The sequence below is a fragment of the Palaemon carinicauda genome, chromosome 19, assembly GCF_036898095.1.
Source record: "Palaemon carinicauda isolate YSFRI2023 chromosome 19, ASM3689809v2, whole genome shotgun sequence".
NCBI lineage: Eukaryota > Metazoa > Arthropoda > Malacostraca > Decapoda > Palaemonidae > Palaemon > Palaemon carinicauda.
This window is the reverse complement of record NC_090743.1, coordinates 30,505,707-30,528,719: the sequence shown is the minus strand read 5'-3', so window position 1 is coordinate 30,528,719 and position 23,013 is coordinate 30,505,707. Positions and strand designations below refer to the sequence as shown.

Genomic DNA, 23,013 nt, shown 5'->3' with positions numbered 1-23,013 from the left:
TGAAACAAATGGAAGCACCTGAGAGTGGGGAGATTTCAATGCCAGTGGAGACGTTCAAAGTTAGTCGTGGATGGTTTGATAACTTTAAAAAGTTGTGAGGCATGAGGAAGCTTTGAGCTACAATGTGAAAGCCGTGGAGGAGTACGTTGCATATTTTGCCACACTTGTTGCTGCAGAAGGTTACATCTGCCCAACAAGGCTTCAACTTGCTACAGAGATCAATCATCACGGCTGAAGAGATGAACCTGCCAGGGCATAAACGCCTGAAAGATAGATTGACTCTAGCCTTGTGTGTTAATGCCAGCGGTGACTGCATGATCAAGCCACTGCTATTGTACCACTCCAAAAACCCACCTGCTTTCAAGAGTCACAAGATCTTGAAAGAAAAGCTTCAAGTGATGTGGCAAGCAAATTCAAAGGCATGGGCTACGATCGATTGATTGATTTGAGGTTTTCTAGCATCCTGACATCTAAGGTCCTTGAAGCCAATATTGTTTATTGTAAATAAAAAAATAAAAGAATGTTCAATTAAAACCATAAAAGCAAAGATGTCACTTTAAAAGTAAAAAATCTTTCAGAAGACCTGCTTCTGAAATAAAGCTAAAATTACCACTAGCATGGTAGGACACATCATGTCCAAAAATCTTGGCAAAGATGAACATGCCATCCTCACCTCGAGCCACAAACAGATATCTTTTTCTCTCACAACTGTATGTGGGGCATTCAGTTGACAAATGCCTCTGTCAAGGGTACCAAACAGTCGTCGCAATATGGTTAATGTTGGCCAGCCAGCAGAAACTCATGTTTCATCCGAGTGTGATCGACGCGGAGACGAAAAAGAGTAGTCTCCAACTTTTGGGGCATCCCATTATACCTCCAAGGGTATATAATATTACTAATTTCTCTCATTTTATTTTAAAGTAAACTATCATAATGCTGTTGCCAATTATTATGAATAAAATTCTTAATTTTAGGTAAAAAATCATTACTGGGAATGGGATACCTTCTTAGTAGCAGCTCGGCTACAGCACTCTTTGCAAGCGAATCCACCTTCCCATTTCCAGACACATCTACGTGTGTTGTAACCCAGCAAAATCGAACTATTATACCTTTCATGCCAATAATTAAAAGCCACTCTAAAATTTTTAAAACCAAAGGATTATTGGAATTAAAAACTTCTAACGCTTGTTGGACACTTACTGGAATTGCTAAGAATGGTAAAATTACCCTGATCTTTTAATGCTATTATTTCAATAGCGGTTAGTATGCCATATAGTTCGGCAGTAAATATAGAAGATGCTAGAGGAAGTGCAATGCATTTGTTCAAAAAATGCTTTGATGTCACAGATAACACCAATCTCACCCTTCGTGAATTTTGGATCAATATTGTGCATTGTTTAAAAATGATTGATGACGCATTGCAAGGTGTAACACGAAGTACCCCTAAATTCAACATAGAAAAAATTGTGGCCAGATTCTATAGCTGAAAGGGATTTTGAAGGGTTCGATGCGCTGCAGCCTGACCCAAAACCCATTGTGTTGGAAGAGATTGTGTCTCTCGGAAAGTCCATGAGACTGGTGGTAGATAAGGTGGATGTCAACGACTTTGTTGAGGAGCATCAAGAAAAGCTCACAATGGAGGAGTTGATCGAGCTCCAGATTAAGCAACATAAGGAGATGTTGCAAGAGCTCTGTAGCAAGGAGGTGGAACCGAAGGAGCTTCATTCTTCGAGGGAGTTGGGTAAGTGGCAGGATGTTTCTGATTTCGTTGAAAACACACACACCCTAATAAATTGTCTAGTGGTTGTGCTTCAGCTCTTTTCAACAACATTTTGAAAGGGAGATATTTTTAAAAGGCCTACAGCAAGTGAAAGTGAAAGCGAAGCAGAAAGAGCCAAGATATGTGAGGAGCGGTTAAAAAAAAAAAAAAAAATGAAAAAACACAAGATGCTGACAACCTCTGGTGTTCTAGTAGGTCACCCACCTCAGGGTTGACCAGAATTCTAGCAACTAAGTTGCTGTAGCTGTCGCGTTAGACAGCACTTAATTCAATCCTCTAAAAATTAAAGAATGAGGGGGGCCATAACCCCATGGAGTTATGTCTCCCAATGCAGGGGGAGGAACAGATTCAAGGAATCTGCCACCACAACTGCGTCCGAGATCCTATTTGCTACCGGAGACTGCTTAACTAGCGCTGTTCCTATCCATGCAAAGTCGACTCGCAGGGTAGTTCTATACCATACACGAAACAAGGGAAGAGGTAGCAAAAGCAGCAGCAACCTGGTCCTCGAGGCACATGGCACGTCAGCCATTCTGTAGTAGGAACGAAGTGTACGTGAAGAACGTACGTTCATGAGGGATGAACGTCAGCGAACGTGCCGGATTCGATGAAGAAACCTGGCTACATGAATAAGGGTTCTTCGTAGTTCACAAGAGATGTGACGATTATGAACAGGCTTAGTGACGATCACGAGCCAGCGAACAGCAAGCAAGCAAGCAAATGGCGGGCGACAAGCAAGTGAACATCAAGCTGATGAACGGTGAGCTGTCGTATGGCGAGACAGTGAACAACGAGTTGTCGAACATCGATCGGTGCAATCGTTAGGAAGCTGGAGATCGGGGAGCTGACGATCGGTAACCGGCAAATGGTTAGCTAGTGATCGACGAGCTGCAAATAGGCAAGCTGAAGGCCGAGACGAGTCTAGCTGGAGAGACGAATCTACAATTTGCCCCACAAGCAAGAAGACTGCCAAACAGTGGCTGGTGGAGGGACTCCCCTTGGAAAGGAAAGTTCCAATCAGGAGGCGAACCCCCAGGCAGCACTCTCCTTCCCTTCAATGAGTTCTATCTCAAATCGAAGGTTGACATCGAGTGTAGCCTACGAAAGAAGCCGAATCTCGTTCTCTGGGTTCCCCCGAAGAACGAATGTCAGCGCAAAGGACAGGAATGGATGAATCCAATTCCTGCCAGAGGAATCACGAGATGGGGAGACTGAAACAGGTGAAGGAAGACTCTCCTGTGGACGGGAAAGACTACAAACATCTGCTGCTGCTGTTGGAAATTCCCCCCTTAGCAGGAAGATTGCTGAACAGCGGTTAGTGGAGGGACTCTCCCTTGCAAGTTAAAGTTCTAACACCTGGAGGCAAACCTCTGGGCAGCACTCTCTGCTTCCCTTCAATGATCTCTATCTCAAATTGAAGGTCGACATAAAGTATTACTTACAAAACGAAGCTGAAGCTTATTTCTGGGTTTCCCCTGGAGGGGATACTCGAAGAATGAACATCAGCATGAAGGGCGGGGATGGATGAATCTAATTTCTGCAAGAGGAATCCCCCAAAAGCCGAAAGTGAGACCAAAACAGCTTAAGGAAGACTCTACCACAGACAGGAATGACTACCAACATCTGCTGCTGCTGTCAGCAATTCTACCCGCGAGCAAAATGATTGCCGATCAGCAGTTGGTGGAGGGACTCTCCCTCGCAAATGAAAGTTCCAACACCTGGAGGCAAACCTACGGGCAATACTCTGCTTCATTCAACAAGATCTATCTCAAATCGAAGGTTGACATAAAGTGTTGACTGAGAAACGAAGGTAAAGCTTGTTTTTGGGTTCCCCCAAAGATGTTACCTGCAGAACTTTGTGGAGTTGCCCGGGACTGAAGCAGGCCCAGGCGAAAAAGATGAAGGCTGACAGGAAAAGCTGACTTTGCCCTCTTCTGTCGGGTGTGTGTGTGTGTGTGTGTGTGTGAACCTACGGACTGGAGAAGTATTCGTGAGAGCAGTAATCCAAAGCACAGTCAGCACAGAGGAGCAAGGCGAAGTCTAACTATGAGTAGGCTTGCAAGAGGTCTTTCCTCCGAAGAACTCGCAGTAGGTTGCTATACTTGGAGAAGTGGGGGAGGACACCAGCCTACAATTGACCGACCTGACATGAAAGGGAAAGACACCGAAGAGGTTTCTCCACTCCCAAGAATGCTACACATGCCAACAATAAAAAAACGACAACATTCACAAAGTAATGAAAAGAAAAAATTTTCATATACATCTAAAAACAGTATAAAAATGTTTGAATATATATAAAAACAATAGAAAAAAAAGATCAAAAGCCAATCGAAACTGTTGGGAGGAGAGAGAAACGTCTACTCTCTCCCCGCCAAAAGAAAGAAAGTGATAAAAATGTTATTTTGATTATAAAATAAATTTTTGAATATACTTACCCAGTGATTATAATAGCTGCAACTCTGTTGCTCGACAGAAAACTCTAAGGAAAAATTCGCCAGCGATCGCTACACAGGTAGGGGGTGTACCCAACAGCGCCATCTGTCGTCCAGATACCCAGTACTCATTGTAAACGAAGAACTCAATTTTCTCCTCGGTCCACTGCGTCTCTATTGGGGAGGAAGGGAGGGTCCTTTAATTTATAATCACCGGGTAAGTATATTCAAAAATTTTTTTTATAATCAAAATAAAATTTTTCAATATTCAACTTAGCCGGTGATTATAATAGCTGATTCACACCCAGGGGGGTGGGTAGAGACCAGCAAAATATGTTTACATCATTATGAGCTAAGAATTTTTATTTCATTTTAGAAGTTATCAAAATAACAAAAACAAAATAAATAGGTACCTGGTAAGGAAGTCGACTTGAACAATTACTCTGCCTTTTTAAGTACGTCTTCCTTACGGAGCCTCGCGATCCTCTTAGGATGCTGAGCGACCCCTAGGATCTGAAGTATCAAGGGTTGCAACCCATACAACAGGACCTCATCAAAACCCTTAATCTAGGCGCTCTCAAGAAATGACTTTGACCACCCGCCAAATCAACCAGGATGCGAAAGGCTTCTTAGCCTTCCGGACAACCCAAAAACAACATTTCAAGAGAAAGATTAAAAGGTTATGGAATTAGGGAATTGTAGTGGTTGAGCCCTCACCCACTACTGCACTTGTTGCTACGAATGGTCCCAGAGTGTAGCAGTCCTCGTAAAGAGACTGGACATCCTTAAGATAAAAAGACGCGAACACTGACTTGCTTCTCCAATAGGTTGCGTCCATTATACTTCGCAGAGATCTATCTTGTTTAAAGGCCACGGAAGTAGCGACAGCTCTAACTTCGTGTGTCCTTACCTTCAGCAAAGCTTGGTCTTCCTCACTCAGATGGGAATGAGCTTCTCGTATTAACAGTCTGATAAAATAGGATAAAGCATTCTTTGACATAGGCAAAGATGGTTTCTTAACTGAACACCATAAAGCTTCAGACGGGCCTCGTAAAGGTTTAGTTCGTTTTAAATAGAACTTAAGAGCTCTTACAGGGCATAAGACTCTTTCTAGTTCATTTCCAACCATATTCGATAAGCTTGGAATATCGAACGATTTTGGCCAAGGTCGAGAAGGCAGCTCGTTTTTGGCTAGAAAACCAAGTTGTAGAGAACATGTAGCCGTTTCAGATGAGAATCCGATGTTCTTGCTGAAGGCATGAATCTCACTGACTCTTTTAGCTGTGGCTAAGCATACCAGGAAAAGAGCCTTTAAGGTGAGATCTTTCAGGGAGGCTGATTGTAGCAGCTCGAACCTGTCTGACATAAGGAATCTTAGTACCACGTCTAAATTCCAACCAGGTGTAACCAAACGACGCTCCTTCGTGGTCTCAAAAGACTTAAGGAGGTCCTGTAGATCTTTATTGTTGGAAAGATCTAAGCCTCTGTGACGGAAGACTGATGCCAACATGCTTCTGTAACCCTTGATAGTGGGAGCTGAAAGAGATCGTTCTTTCCTCAGATATAAGAGGAAGTCAGCTATTTGAGTTACAGAGGTACTGGTCGAGGATACGGATACTGACTTGCACCAGTTTCGGAAGATTTCCCACTTCGATTGGTAGACTCTAAGGGTGGATGTTCTCCTTGCTCTAGCAATCGCTCTGGCTGCCTCCTTCGAAAAGCCTCTAGCTCTCGAGAGTCTTTCGATAGTCTGAAGGCAGTCAGACGAAGAGCGTGGAGGCCTTGGTGTACCTTCTTTACGTGTGGCTGACGTAGAAGGTCCACCCTTAGGGGAAGTGTTCTGGGAACGTCTACTAGCCATCGAAGTACCTCGGTGAACCATTCTCTCGCGGGCCAGAGGGGAGCAACTAGCGTCAACCTTGTCCCTTCGTGAGAGGCGAACTTCTGCAGTACCTTGTTGACAATCTTGAACGGAGGGAATGCATATAGATCTAGATGTGACCAATCTAGGATAAAGGCATCTATATGAACTGCTGCTGGGTCCGGGATTGGTGAGCAAAATATTGGGAGCCTCTTGGTCATCGAGGTTGCGAAGAGATCTATGGTTGGCTGGCCCCAGGTGGCCCAAAGTCTCTTGCATACATCCTTGTGGAGGGTCCATTCTGTTGGAATTATTTGTCCCTTCCGACTGAGACAATCTGCCATGACATTCAAGTTGCCTTGGATGAACCTCGTTACTAGTGATATGTTTAGACCTTTTGACCAGGTGAGGAGGTCCCTTGCGATCTCGTACAACGTCAGAGAGTAGGTCCCTCCTTGCTTGGAGATGTACGCCAAAGCCGTGGTGTTGTCCTAGTTCACCTCCACCACTTTGCCTTGAAGGAGAGACCTGAAGCTTTTCAAGGCCAGATGTACTGCCAGTAGCTCCTTGCAGTTGATATGCATTGTCCTTTGACTCGAGTTCCATATTCCCGAGCATTCCCGACCGTCTAATGTCGCACCCTAGCCTACGTCCGATGCGTCCGAGAAGAGAACGTGGTTGGGAGTCTGAACAGCCAGGGGAAGACCCTCTCTTAGGTTGATATTGTCCTTTCACCAAGTCAGACAAGACTTTATCTTTTCGGAAACCGGGATCGAGACCGCTTCTAGCGTCTTGTCCTTTTTCCAGTGAAAAGCTAGATGGTATTGAAGAGGACGGAGGTGTAGTCTTCCTAGTGACACAAATTGTTCCACGGATGACAGCATCCCTACCAGACTCATCCACAGCCTGACTGAGCAGCGTTCCTTCTTCAGCATCTTCTGGATGGATAGCAGGGCTTGATCTATTCTGGGGGCTGATCGTCTTGTTGTTCAGCAACGTCCTCATCAGAGGGTTCCTCATCCGAAAACTGATGAGGAAACGGCAACGGAGTGGGCAACGTCTGGCTCGCTGAGTCCGGTCGCACTGGTGGATGCGTGACGGAGCCGGACGCAATATCAGAGAACTGCCGCACAGTCTGTGAACTGTCAACAACCATGGGTGCGCGAGGAAGCACAGCGTCAACCCGAGACTGTCAAGACCGTCTGGGTTGTGCAGTCAACACCCTACCGGGTTGCTGAGGTTGACGCACTGCGTCAAAACAAGTCACCTCTGCTGGTTGTTGAACGTCCTGAACGTCAACAACCACCTCCGAGCGTCGCTTAACGTCAACGTGCGGCTGGCAACCCACACTGGGTCGCATCGGTGGAGGAACCACCTCAACTGGCAGACGCGAGTAGGTTACCTCAGCGTCAACAGGGCGCACAACCGACCGGTTGGAAGGTTGTTGGCCAGAAGGTTCGGTAGCAACCTTCTCCGCATTAAAGTCCTCTATCAAGGACGCAAGCTTGGACTGCATGTCTTGCAGCAAAGCCCATTTAGGGTCTACAGGAGCAGGTGTGGCAACAGACGGGGTTAGCGACTGAGGCGGTACCGTTTACCATCCCTGAAAGCCTTGTTATGCGTGACATAATTGTACAGCAAAACTTCAAAGGCTCGAAAACAGCTGTGAAGTTGACCTGTAAACAACTTGGAGCGTCTCCTGGCTAGGCGCCAGGGAGAGTCTACGAGAATTGAGAAGTCTATCTGGGCAGAGGCATGAACTCCCAAGCCGAGAACTTCTCTCGTGTCATATCAGACTCTCGCTCTATAAACCAGTTTAAAAGAAGGGAAAGCAAAGGCTGTATCCCCCAAACTCCTCCTGGTGAAAAACCAGTCGCCTAGCCAACGTAACGCTCTCTAGGAGAGCGAGAGAGCACTAGCTTAAAAACAACGGCTTTGAAGTAGCTAGGCCTAGTGTAAGCTCTGACGTTTAGGCGAACGAGGAGCAGCAGTTACAAAAAGATCCGGACAAAGATCCTTAAAAAAAATCATCATGATTTAATTAAAGTCCATAGGAGGCTAAGCAGCTTTAGGCTCCTCTCCATCTGACAGAGTCCTCAAGGGAATATCAGTAGGAGGGAGAACAGCAACTTCCTCATCTACAGGAACCTTGTCCGATAAAAGCTGAGTCTCAAGTAAGGGAGAGACCTACCGTGGTGGCAATGCTTTACAAGCAGAGTCCACACGCACTGGTGCATTAGTAGCGGACCAAAACGCAACGTCATGTAACTGCTTGACAGTCTGTGAACTGTCAACAACTGAACTGTCAACCACAACAGGTACGTGAGGACGCACAGCGTCCACTCGAGACTGCTTTGACTGCCTAGACTGAGCAGTCAAAACAACTCTAGAATGCGGAGGTTGACGCACAGCGTCAAAACAAGTCAACTCCGATTGTTAGTGAACGTCTAGAACGTCAACAGGAGCATCAGCAAGTGGCCTAACGTCCAAATGCGGCTGAAAAACCACACGAGACCGCATCGAGTGTGGTTCTAAACAACCTGACTGACGTGACTAAGCTACGCCAACAGTAAGCACAAAGGAACGTTAGGTTGGCTGAAAGCCAGGATATCGATGAGATAAACGGCTAGACTCAACGGACTAATCGGTAGAATAGTCTTCCATAAGGGAGGCAAGCATATACTGCATGTCTTGCCATACAACCCATAAGGATCAACGGAAATGGTTGTGGTAAGAGACGAGGGTAACGTCTGTGACCGCAACACTTTGCCTACAAAAAAAGACTCTCGGAGTCTGTGTTACGCTTTTGTTAGGCGGCGAGCAGTTATCCGATGACTGCATAGGGTCAGAGCTGTCCTAATGGTTGTAACCAGGACGCTGGACCTGTCCTGAAAGGACTGACTTTCGCTTGAGGGCTTCGAAACCTTGTGACAGGTTTCTTATGCGAAAAGCCTTCGGATGACGAGGAGAAACAACGTCTCTCTCGTCTTATGGTAGGGGAGATCTTGGTAAGATACACCCGATACCATAGAGGGAAAAACGTCTGTTCGTTGGTCAAGGCCTCTCGAACCCATAAGTCGTTTGACATTACTTCTCCCCTGGGCTTGGGAGCATGTAAGAGGTCCCGGACTAGGTGAACGACAGGCACGAACAGACGAACCCTCGGACGCAACACTGTAACACTTTGCGCCTCGGACGCAACACTGTAACACTTTGCGCATATCACTTTATCACTTCGATTTTCTGTTTTGCACTTATTTCTACCTGAAACACGCAATTCTACCCTTCATTAAAAGGTAGTAATTGCGAAATCAGTCGTATAATGCAAGCTCATTAATACCAGCAAAAAACAGAAAACATATTTTAAGATAAAAAAATCAGTGGCTGGGAAAGAGACTAAACACTAGTTCATATAACTACGTTTTCAATCTCTCACCGCACATAGCCTGGGGACGAGAATAAAAACCTAAAAAAGTTTTATCCTTCCTCCCCGTACAGCGACTAGGGACGCGAGTAACACGAGAACAACGTTACCCGCTTGAACGGAACGTTTTCTCTCCTCTCTCTCCCTCCGTCTCTATCTCTCTCTTGATTTCGCACCTAAGAGAAGAGCCCAATTATATTTCGTCAAAAAAACATGTTATTTGACTAAAGGAAAAAACTGAAAGGTTTTTCAAATAAAAAGTTCCTTTAAATTAGAATTTAAAACATTTAAGCTAAGAAAGAATGAACAAAACGTCAGAATCGATTTACTCTTACTGCAAAGTGAAACCGTGATACGCTCTCTCTCTATCGTAACGATAGAGCGCATGTTGAATGTCCTGAACGTCAACAACTGCGTAGCATAAAAAAACTCAACGTTAGTTCATCTTTGAAAACAGTACGAAGACTATCAAAGAAATTCTTTCATAAAATATTACATTTAAAAAGTTTTAAATCCTTAGCTCTTTAAAAGCTAATTACGATATAAAGGGCTCAACGTTAATTAACTTCGGTTTCCAAGTTAGGACCGCCTACTCTCAGGAAAGGTCTATATAAACAAAACATTAAAATTTATTTTTATATGTTTATAATAAATGGAAAGTTAATCGAAGAGGCTTAATAAAGGCGGAGAGAAATAAAATATATAGAGGAAAATCTATAACGTGATAAGATAATTACTAAAAGCCTAAACACACTTCCGTCTAAGGGAAGGGTCGGCCATTTTAAAAGTGAAAGAAAGTCCATACTCTCTTTGTCACCATAATTAAATCTATCCAAAACGATTTCAAGATTTAAGATGAAGATAAAACACCTGCATAGCGAAAGCTCAAAACTAGAATAAAGTACTTCACCAATTAGTTGTGAAAAAACTCCAGTTTAGCAACAGCGAATAAGAGCGTCTTGTCGATAGCTCGACAGAGAGAAAATTGAGTTCTTTGTTTACAATGAGTACTGGGTATCTGGACGACAGATGGCGCTGTTGGGTACACCCCCTACCTGTGTAGCGATCGCTGGCGAATTTTTCCTTAGAGTTTTCTGTCGAGCAACAGAGTTGCAGCTATTATAATCACCGGCTAAGTTAAATATTGAAAAAAACACAGGTGTGTGTGTGAGAGGGATGGCTGGTTACCCTAGGCTACCCTTCCTACCCCTTACCACTATTTAGTGATAAGGTAGTTGCACCATGCTAATTTCAGCTTTGCCGAAAGGATAATCCCTATTAAATAGCATTAGGTTTGTTAGTGACGGAACAATTGAGATTTGCAGAAGACATATTTGTTTAGTGAATCATGGGAGGAATTGCAAAAGATAAGATAATTTAAATACAGAGAGCAGAAATGTAGGACTGAACATGAATATGAGTAAATCTAAGATAATGTTCAATGAAAATGCAGACACAACAAATAAGGATTACGGGCAAACCTCTAAAGATTGTTAATGAATAAACATGCTTAGGAAAGCCAGTAAGTGTTTCCCCAGGGCATGAGACTGAAATTAAAAGAAGGATAAGAATGGAATGGAGAACTTTTGGTAAACAAAATGAGATTATGAAAATTAAAATGCCACTTTCTCTAAAATGAAAAGTATTTAATCAGATGGTCCTACCAGTATTTATGTATACAGTACATCGGAAACTTTGAGCCTTACCAAAGCCATAGAACATAAGCTAGTTACAAACTCAAAGAGCTATGGAAAGAATAACGATGGGAATAACACTAAGATATAGAAAAAGAACAACATTGATACAAGAGCAAACTAAAGTAGAGGATATTCTAACATGCAAGATAAAGAAATGGACATGGGCAGGACATTTAATGAGAATGACAGATAATAGATGGACATTAAGAATAACAGAATGGGTCCCTAAAAAATGCAAAAAAAAAAAAAAAAAAAGCATGGGAAAGAAGACGAGCTAATTTGCAGCCATAGACTGGCATAGCAAAACTATAAATAGAAGTGAGTGGAAGGACATGTCTGAGGCCTTTGTCCTGCAGTGGACTAGTTACAGCTGATGATGATGACAGCCTACTAAGTATGTAATGTTCTTAAAAATTACTTGATTTTTCAATTACATTTTGGTCTAGTACCAACGACTTCATGGAATGGAGGTACCTCAAGACAAGGCTGACAAAGAAGCGTGGGTCACTGGGGTAGTTCTCTCGGGACCTCGACCAGAGGAGCCACCAGATTAGAATACTACTCAGCATGGAGCCCTCTGGGAGCTACCAGCTTCATCTTGAGTCCTGGTGTAATCTGCATAGTTCATCAAAAATGATATTTTCATAATAAAATAAATTTTTGAACATACTTAGCCGGTAGTTATTGTCCGCTTTCCTTATGAGATCCAGCGATCCACCCACGGGGCTGAAGACCTCTAGGAGCTGTCAAACCGGTCTAAAAAAATTTCTATGTGACAAGACCTCCTCCTCCAATACCCTTGTTCCGGATGCTCTCAAGAAACAAATTGACCACCTGACTAAAATCAATGATTGTGGAAGACTGTCGCAATCTCCACGAACAACCATAAAAAAACAAAAGTTCCAAGAGAAGAAAAGGATATTAGGATTATGGGAATGTAGTGGTGGAACCTTCCCCCACTACTGCACTCGCTGCTACGAATGGTCCCAGTGAAGCAGTCCTCATAAAGAGTCTGGACACGTTTCAAATAATGTGAAGCGAACACAGATTTACTCCTCCAAAAGGTTGTGTCCATAATGCTCAGCAACGATCTAATCTGCTTGAAGGCAACCGAAGTTGCTACAGCTACAGCTCTAACTTCAAGCGTCTTGACTTTTAAAAGCTTGAGGTCTGCCTCACTGCAATGTGCATGAGCCTCTCTTATTAAGAACCTGATGAAGAATGAAAGTGCATTCTTCGACCTCTGTAACGAGGGCTTCTAGACCAAGCACCAAAGAGCTTCCGACTTGCCTCGCAACTCTTTCGTTCAGTCCAGGTAGAACTTCAGGGCTCTTACTGGGCACAGGACCCTCTCCAACTCCTCGCCAGCCACATCCGAAAGGTTCGGAAACTCAAAAGTCTTGGGCCAAGGTTGAAAAGGGCGTTATTCTTGGCGAGAAAGCCAAACTGCAATGAGGCGATAGCTTTGTTATCTCGAAAAAACCAACGTTTCAACTATAAGCCTGAATCTCACCGACTCTTTTAGCTGTTGCCAGACTGACCAAAAATAGTCTTCATCATGAGGTCCTTAAATGAAGCTGAATGCAAGGGCTCAAACCTGTCACTAATAATGAACTTCAGGACTACATCCAGATTCCAGCTGGTGAATCCTGGTGCTGTTGCTTTGATGTTTCAAATGATTTGAGAAGTTCCTGTAGGTCTTTAACATTAGAAAGGTCCAAGTTTCTGTGCCTGAATACGGTTGCTAACATACTCTTGTATCCCTTGATGGTAGAGGATGAAAAAACTGCGTTTCCTTCGAAGATATAACAGGAAGTCAGCAATCTGAGTTATAGGGGTACTGGACGAGGAAACAGAGTTGACTCTGCACTACTCTCCAAAAAACCTCCCACTTGGATTGGTAAACCTTGATGGTAGAAGTCCTCCTTGCTCTTGCAATAGCCCTAGCTGCCTCCTTCGAAAAACCTCTAGCTCTTGTGAGTTTTTCGATAATCTGAAGACAGTTAGATGAAGAGCTTGGAGATGTTGATGGTATCTTTCCAAGTGGGGTTGTTTGAGTAGATCTACTCTTAATGGAAGGCTTCTTGGAGTGTCTACCATCCATTCCAGTACCTCTGTGAACCACTCTCTTGAAGGCCAAAAGTGGGCCACTAGAGTCAATCTGGTCCCTTCGTGTGACACAAACTTTTGCAACACTTTATAATGAATTTTGAACGGTGGAAATGCGTACACGTCCATGTCACGAGCTGTTTGACGCTCGACGTCGCGTCCCGCTTGACGCTCGACATCATGTCTGGCTGCTTGCCGCTTGAAGTCACGTCCTGCCGGACGCTTGACGTCACGCCTTGCTGGACACTTGACGTCACGTCCTGCTGGACGCTCGACGTCACGTTAGCTGGACGCTCGGCGCCACGCTCTGCTGGACGCTCGACGTCACGTCTGGCTGCTTGACTCCTTCGGGTTAAAGCGGCTGAAACACGACATTTAACGAGGGAGTTGTAAAGACGTTCGTCGTCAAGAACCTCTCGACTAGTAACCTTACGACGCTTGGCGTCCAGGTGTAAAGCTTCCTGATGCTCAGGGTCCAGGCATGCTACTCTCTTGTTGTCCGCAGGTTGATAAACTTGCATGAGCGAAGCGAGTTTCTGTTGCATATCTTGCAGCATATTAAAATTAGGGTCAACTTGTTGTGGTACAAGAGAAGTCACGTCTACCACAAGCTCGCTTTCTACGTCATTTAAAGAACGAGCAGAGCGTCCAGAGGAGGATAACCAGTCTGACGGTGGAGGAGTAGCATGAACCGAGGTCATGTCAAGCTCAGACAACTGTCCTGCAACTGGATGAGTTGGAAGTTTCTTGACAGTTGTCGACGTCTTTAAAGGACGTTTGGCAGGAGAGCTTTCTTCGGTAGAATGAAAGCGCTCAGGACTACTCCACAGACTACAACCAGGAGCTTGCGGTGTCACGATAGGACGCTGATTGACCGTGTCCATCTTCCTCTTCAGAGGTCTGGAAGCTTCTCGCCAGACCCGTCTGGGCGCTGCGTCATCTGAAGATGACAAAAACACTTTTACCTCACCTTTCCTATGATGAAGGAGAGCGTCCTGGGAAGCGTCAACAGGTATACTCAAGGGGACGTCTGCTCGGGAGCTAAAGTCTCTCGTTTCCTTTCGTCGTTCGACATTCCTTCTCCCAGGGGTTGAGGAGCTTGGAAGACGTCTATGGTTAGAACGTTCGACATTTCTTCTCCCAGGGGTTGGGGAGCTTGGAAGAGGTCTATGGTTAGAAGAACGACAGGTCATAGCAGACGCACCATCTATTTGAGGGGTGGTGCTTAGGCCGAAACAAAGAGCCCAAAACTGGACAACTTCCTCCTATACACGAACCTCAGGTATTGCTTGAAGATCGGATGGATGAGGATGTGGAAGTAAGCATCCTGAAGGTCTAAAGAGACCATCCAGTCATCCTTTCTTAGTGCTGCTAGAACTGATTTTGATGTCTCCATGGAGAACTTTGTCTTCTGAACGAAGGCGTTGAGAGCACTTACATCCAGGACCGGTCAATAGCCTCCTTCTCCAATAAGAGAGACATTTGATGTTGCATAGCCCATCTCTTTGGCTCCTCTCTGTATCTGGCAGAGGTCTATCAGAATTACTATTAAAGGAGGTTTCACTAGGAAAAAGATTTTGCATCCCTCCTTTAGTAATAGTACGGACCAAAGGTCTGCTCCTCTCCTCTCCCAGGCTCGCCAGAAGTTTAGTCTGGCCCCTACTGTTGTCTGTGCGGTTTAGAGAAAAAAGTAGGCAGAACCTTCCTTGCTGATTTAAGACACCAAATCCTGTGTGACCTTTAGGGCTAAAGCGGAGGAGACCTCTTTGACCAACTCTTGAGGAAGAAGAGAGGAAGAAAAAAGGGGTACGTACCTCAATTCTGACTTCTGAATGGGTGTAACCCCAATGGACAGAAAAGAACACATTTGGGGTCTTTTCTTAAAGACCTCCGCTGAGAAAATGGCTGCTAACTCATTGGAACCGTCCTTTAAGGCTTTATCCATGCCTGACATAATGATGCTGAGACTATCAGTGTCCACATCCTTCAAGGCAGAAACCTTCTTCCCCAAGGGTCCCAGAGTCCAGTCCAGGAAATTGAATACTTTGAAAGCTCTGAAGACACCTTTGAGAGGATGATCAAGCTTTGACGTTGACCAGAGTATTTTGGTCCTTCTCATGACCATCCGACGCGGAGCGTCTACTAAACTCGAAAAGTCTCCTTGGGCAAGGATAGAAACTCCCAAGATAAGAACTTCTCCCGTCTCGTACCAAACACTAGATCTGGAGGCCAATCTAGCCGAGGGAAAAGGGAAAACCAGTATTACCCTGGTTATTCTTGGATTGCATCCAGTCTCCCATCATCCTCAAAGCTCTTTTAGATGATCGAGACAGCACCATCTTTGTAAACAGAGACTCCTTCGACGCCTTCCCTAACGTAAACTCTGAAGGCGGGGAACGAGGAGCAGCAGGCACAAAATAATTCGGAAACTCTTCAGAAAAAACTTTCATGATGATCTTCTCCTACGAGAATTCCTCTAAAAGATAAGTAGGGGAAAGGAGATCGTCGATCCCTTCCTCCTACAAGACTCTAACTGAGGTAGAGACGTCTTCTTTCCTAGGAGTCAACTCCTCAAGGTCCTGAATTCTGGCCTCAATGGGTCCAAGATCATTACTTACTTTAACTTACTTTTAGGGGTTTATTTCTCGCCCTCCATCAGACACTAAGAGTCTGTTCAGGCGTGCCTTGGTGTGTGAAAACAATTTCTTTACAGTTAATATTTTTTCTCTATCTTTTTTATAGCGCCTGGCGTAACGATGTTCCAACGCTAGACGCTCGCGGTCATTACAATCGGAACTAAGACGTTCGCGATCTAGACGTTCGGCTCGACTGGTGTAATCACGACGTCCGATTCTTGATGCTCGACGTCACGTCTAACTGCTTGACGTTCGGCGTTACGTCTAACAGCTGGATGCTCGGCGTCATGCTTGACACTCGACGTCAAGTCCAACTGCTGGACGCTTGATGCCATGAAACTGCTTGACACTCGGCGTCACGTCTAACTGCTTGACACTCGACGTCAAGTCCAACTGCTGGACGCTTGACGCCATGGAAGTGCTTGACGCTCGGCGTCACGTCTAACTGCTTGACACTCGACGTCAAGTCCAACTGCTGGACGCTAGACGCCATGCAACTGCTTGACGCTTGGCGCCACGTGACTCTCGGAACAATGACGTTCGCAATTTAGATGCTCGGAACTATGCTTGACACTCGGCGTCACGTCCAACTGCTTGATGCTTGACGTCACATAACTGCTTGACACTCGGTGTCATGTCTAACTGCTTAACACTCGACGTCAAGTCCAACTGCTGGACGCTTGACGCTCGGCGCCACGTGATTCTCGGAACAATGACGCTCACGATTCAGACGCTCGGAACTATGACGTTCGCTCATCCAACAAGAGAGACAAAGAAGTTGCACTCAGTTTCATACATCGTGTCAAACTCTGACGCTCAGCGTTACGTGTCATGACTTCCAACTACTCGACGCTTGTCGTGATGTAGTCCATTCCTTAATGCTCGGCGTCCTTCTTGACGCTAGCGTTAAGGTGTAAAGAATCTAAACGCTCGGCGTCATGACAAGCAACTCTCTTCTTGTCTGACAGGAAGGGAAATACGTAAGAAGCCAGCCCTGTCTGTGAGCTGAGTCAACCGACAGCGAAGATAACACCTTTACCTCGCCTTTCCCACGGCGAGGGCGAGTCCACTGGCCTGGAAGGAAAGGAGGGGGAGGTTGATGTACACTCCTGTCCCAGCCAAATTAGCAAGGTGGCCAGGACTAGGGAAGGTGTGGCACAAAGATGAGACATAGGGTACCAGCCAAGAGACCATGTTGCCTCTTCTTCTTCATCAACTTAGAAGAGTTTAACCATTCTCCAAGTCTGAGCAACTAGCAATGACTACACTCTCCCGGGAGAAGAAACCACACAGGTTACTCCAAAAGGAGCGACAACACTGATACCAGCCCAGGAATCCCAAGCTAAAGGGTCAGGGTGGAATACACTGGAGCCAGATCGGAATAACCCTGGGAACTGGGGAAACACACACTTCTGGCCTTGGAGGCCTTCTTATGCCGAACTTCAGTACTAACACATGGTGCTGGCATGGAAGCCTTTCGGTATTGGCATCACTGGAAATACAGGGGACACTGGCCATGGGGGAAAAGTAGCCTTAACTACAAGCTCCCTCAAAACAGTCCTGGAGAGCCTACATGGAAGACCTAAGGAAGCCTAAGACTTCCTTAGGTCAAAGTCATCGTCAGCAGTTTGCACGGTAACAGGCTAAGACCTTCCAGCTTCCATAGGGGTGTGGCAAACACTATGGGTACCCCACACACCAACAGAACCTGAAAAGACCGGTGATGAAAATCCGAGGGCCTCTTGCTCTAGATGTATACTCCCCATGGAGAGAGGCAGGAGCACATGCAACACTCAGAAGATCAAAGCAGCATATCTCGTTGCTTTCCCTTCGGGGTGTACAACTGCCATTGCAAAGGAGGCTATGACATCCACTAAGCACAAGAGGATGATTGCAAACAATCATGGATCCTACAATAAGCACGGAGGGAGTGTGGATCTACAGCCGGATTATGTGAAAACCGTTGCAGCAGCCACCCATCCCCTGGCAAGTGCGAACATACTGCTTTACGTCTGAAACCACAAATCTAACATATATACACTTCCTACAATTGAAAATGAAAATTAAAAAGTTTGGTAAGGAGCAGGCAGTACATGAGTAATAAACAAAGATACACTGAAAAGCGAAGTTATTCCGGCTGGGAAAGGGGATGGGACTCCTTGCAAGCACCATTCACCAGCTGGTTTACCAAGTTTTAACAACCGTCTCCAGTCTGCACTAAATCAATATCCTTACTCAAAGGACGAGGGTTTGTCTGTTGCGTAGGAACAAGTAAAGCTTGGGATGTATTCCTTCAAGTTGCACTACCCTACATTTAGTTAAGTTAGACAGAATACGGCACCTAATCCATGCCCTAGATATAAACTTCTGGCACCATTGTTCAATTATCTCTTTGTACATGTTTCCTTCTCTTCATAATTCTGACCATCCACTACAACCAGATCTTCCATATCTTCATTCCAGCTGTGATCAAACTGTCAAATGATCTTCCCAATGAAATAGTTGAGTGTGTGGCACTAACATAGTTTAAACTGGCACAAATGTTTATCTGTTCAGTATGATAAAAACAAGTCTTATTTCATAGTTTGTGTGTTATGTAATTGTTCTAGATTGTCATTTATTTCTATAAATTCTAATGTTTCATTTTGCTATTTCACTTCTACAGTGTATTCTTTGCATCTGCCTTTTTATTCTGTACAGGGTTGCTTTCCTTATTGTGACCCTTGGCCTAGGATTTTCATGGCATTTATATTTCCAAAAGATAGGATAACTCCATGGGCACCAGCCGCCCGTTTGAGATACTGCCGCTAGAGAGTTATGGAGTCCATAGGATCCTTCTCTCTGGTTACGGTTCTTTCTCATTGCCTACACATATACCGAATAGTCTGGCATATTCTTTACAGATTCTCCTCTGTCCTCATACACCTGACAACACTTAGCTTACCAAACAATTTTCCTTCACTCAAGGGGTTAACTACTGCACTTTAATTCTTTCCTCTTGGTAAGGGTAGAAGAGACTCTTTAGCTATGGTAAGCAGCTCTTCTTGGAGAAGGACACTCCAAAATCAAATCATCGTTCTCTAGTCTTGGGTAGTGCCCATACCCTCTGTACCATGGTCTTCCACTGTCTTGGGTTAGAGTTCTCTTGCTTGAGGGCACACTAGTCTCTAATTTCTCTTCCTCTTCTTTAGTTAAAGTTTTTTTATAGTATATATATAAAAGATATATGAAAGATTTATGTTATTTTTGCTTCTGTTCTTAAAATATTTCAATTTTCCTTGTTTCCTTTCCTCAATAGGCTATTTTCCCTGTTGAGGCCCCTGGTCTTATAGCATACTGCATTTCCAACTAGGGTTGTAGCTTAGCAAGTTAATAACAATAATGTGCAATAATTTAATTCCCAAGCCTTCTTACTCCCCAACCCAAAAACCATCGTTACACATAGTGGTTCCCTATATTACTATCTTTGTAGGGTGGGGTTATGTTAAGAAAAACCGTAAACTTATCAATAAAAATTATGATTAAACGCAGCGATAATTAGAAATGATACAACGTTCTATGTAAGGTTTAAAGGAGGGCACCTTAAGTTAGGACATTTCTCTTTGACTTCGTAATACTCAAAAGCAGGAGCAAACAGACAGATAAGGTAATGGCCAAACAGACAGCATATAAAATAGAATTGAAATTCGTATTTTCTATGCATGCGCTGACTTGAATTGCTTATAACAGTTGTACAGTATTATATTTTTGACATATTCTACGAAGGTGATCCTTCGCTTGGCCTTTCCTTATTACAAAAAGAAACCTTATTTCAAATAATGACTTGTGTTGGCAGGATATTATTGAAATACCACCAATTTAAGTATTCACTGTATTACCAATTTGTTTAATTAACATGGCATTAGGAAGATTTGTAGCTCAACAGACAGAAAATTAGAATACCAATCCCACTTTCTATGCCGTCTTATTGCTCTTCCTTGGAGTTTTACATATATAAAACATGATACATACTAATATTGACTGGTCTCCCCCGACCTTACATACGACAGCAATTTCATTGCCGAGGAGGGGGGCTGAAGTAACTCCTCTACAGCACCCTGCAGGTTACCTCTACTCAAGATGCAAATACTGCATTAGCCATTGCACTTGCTTGTGCTTGCAATGAAGAGAAATAACAGGGACATGTCAAAACCCCCAAGTGCCCCAAGCTTAACTTTGTCATCAGCCCACTTTGTCAATATGAAAGATTATCTCCGACTGACTTCATTAATAGAAGTATGTTGATGATAAAAATCCAAAGTTAACTTGCCTCAGGGATATTGCCTAATGCAGTGATATTTAGACCAACTCTCTCTAAAATGGTATTTTCATTATAAAAAAAAATTTTGAACGTACTTACCCGGTAGTTATACTTATATATATAGCTGAGGTCAGGGACGTAAGCTATATATATAAGTATAACTACCGGGTAAGTCTTATGTTTAAAATATGTATCTAAATCTTCTTCTGGAAAGTCCTAAAAGAATTATACCAATTTACAAAAGCCCTACATGAATTAAACTAATTTATGACAGACCTATAAAATTAAACTAATTTACAGTATATAAGGCTTGTAAGAATTAAACTAATTATTGAAAAATCTATCAGAATTAAACTAATTTCTGAAAGCCCTATAAGAATTAAACTAATTTATGACAGACATATAGAATTAAACTAATTTATATAAGGCTTGTAAGAATTAAAGTAATCTATGAAAAGCCTAAAGAATTAAACTAATTTCTGAAAGCCCTATAAGAATTAAACTAATTTATGACAAGACATAGAATTAAACCAATTTATATAAGGCTTGTAAGAATTAAAGTAATATATGAAAAGCCTAAAGAATTAAACTAATTTCTGAAAGCCCTATAAGAATTAAACTAATTTATGACAAGACATAGAATTAAACCAATTTATATAAGGCCTGTAAGAATTAAAGTAATCTATGAAAAGCCTAAAGAATTAAACTAATTTCTGGAAGTCCTATAAGAATTAAACTAATTTATGACAGACCTATAATAATTAAACTAATCTATACAAGGCCTCTAAGAATTAAACTAATGTATGAAAAGCCTATAAGAATTAAACTACAAGGAAAAGTCGATAAAAATTAAACTAATTTATAAAAGGCCTATCAGAATTAAACTTATTTATAAAAGGCCTATCAGAATTAGAATAATTTATAAAAGGCCTATCAGAATTAAACTAATTCATGAGCCCTATCAAAATTAAACTAATTTATGAAAGGCCTATACGATATTAATTTATCAAATATATAAACTATTCTATGAAAAGCCTAAAGAATTAAAATAATTCAAGAAACAAATTAATTTATGTAAGGCCTCTAGGAAGTATACTCATAAAAACTTCTAAGAATTGAACTAAGATATGAAGGGCCTATAACAAACAAATTTATAACAAACTTAATTAAAGAAAAACTGAGAATTTGCTTTAAAAGAAAAAACCATGAAAAGAATTTAGTTGGCTATAGTTGAACAACTTAGGGTAATCTAGGTATGAAAAATTGGCCTAACCCCATTATGTAGGGTATAATATAGGCCTAGGCTAGGCCTATACTAAGAAATTTCCAAGTAAAATCCCTACTCTCGCCTCTATCTGGCAATTCAACCTCTTTTTATAATCATAATTCCCGTAAAAGGCTTTTAGTCCTACATCATGTTAGTCAGTGACACGGATTTACATAAATACAGCATGTAGGACGGGCTACAAATAATGTAAATATTAAAATTCTCCATAAAAACACGATTAACACATTCCCCAAATGCCTACCTTGTGATGTAACATAATGGCCGAGATAATGGGTAGTTAGCGCGATTATAAAATGTTGGATAATGAATTAAATGTAACCCCACTGGTCACAATTAGGCTTTCTGTAATTCCGCTACGTGACATTCATCAACCTACACTTGGCTGGTTACAGTAAACAATGCCCTCGTTTTTTCTATTTACCTCAGAGACGAATATTTTCTTCAAAAATCTATTCCTCACATTATAAACGGCAACTCGTGAATTTTACTACAGCGTGCGACCAAACACTAGATGCAATAATGTAAAGAAATCAATCTAATTTCCATCCAAAACAACAAAATGTTCAATCTGTCAACAATATTTCATCGGAGTAGAACTCTTGCAGAACTCCATGAAAGTCGATCTGGTCATTTTTGTCGAATGCGTAGACGCTCTAACTTACTTGGTGAATAGTGGAAAACTGCTTGCTTGTCTCCTGTAAGGCAGAATCGTCATTTTTATTGTCACTTTGGCTGCCTTCATCTTCCGAAGCAGCCATCTTCCTTTTTCACAGACTCACAACCAGAGCGACCTTTTGATTGGTGGAAACCAGAAACTGAAGTCCAATTGTTATAATGTTTTAAAAATAAAATAGTCATTTTATAAAAACTTCAGATACATATATTGTAATAAATATTTTAATTACAATTTTATAATTTTAATATAAATTTTTCAGTATTGATCATAAAATCTTTTCACCAAAGCATCTGTATTACTTCTCTTAGAATGAACATTATAGGAACCTTTCAACGCTGTTGTTGTTATTGTCAGCAGACGATGACAGGCTGCGGTGTTGATAGGATGTATTCGTGTTGCCCTTTATTAAATGTATTTCATGAAATATATCAAAAAATATTTATAGAATACTTTATACCTTTTTAAAGCATGAATTGAACTTGCAGGCATACAAACGAATTCAGTCATTTTGTTTAGCGTGAATACGCGAATGAAAAAACTTTAAGAATTATTTATGATGCTGACTATTGTAATAATTGTAATTTGGATCTCACGTTGATGCTGTAAAATGTCAGACATAGGAAGGAAGTGATTATATACATTATTTCATAGCATAATATCCCACTAAAGAAAGTGCAACTCGATAACGCGTAAGGTGTGCTTTTTCCATTCACTGGAATGGTAAGCGACAGGAGGCGTAACCAACTAACCATTGAGGGCTGGACTAGAGACGTAACCCACCAGAAAGTTCCATAAGTATGGTGTTACGTT

The 23,013-nt window shown here is 42.7% G+C and overlaps 1 protein-coding gene across 3 annotated transcripts in view; it reads right to left on the bottom strand.

The window, feature by feature from the left end:
* The window catches only part of LOC137658559 (serine-rich adhesin for platelets-like), an 88,507-nt gene extending 66,181 nt beyond the window's left edge, over nucleotides 1-22,326 (bottom strand). For 2 of the 3 annotated variants that reach the window (XM_068393445.1, XM_068393448.1), the window contains exon 1: nucleotides 22,190-22,324. In XM_068393445.1, coding sequence (XP_068249546.1) covers nucleotides 22,190-22,285 — 96 coding nt within the window. In that variant the 5' untranslated portion in view covers nucleotides 22,286-22,324. Of the gene's footprint in view, nucleotides 1-22,189 lie in introns of all 3 variants that reach the window. The other variant, XM_068393446.1, reaches the window with a different exon arrangement.
* Nucleotides 22,327-23,013: the final 687 nt, after the last annotated feature.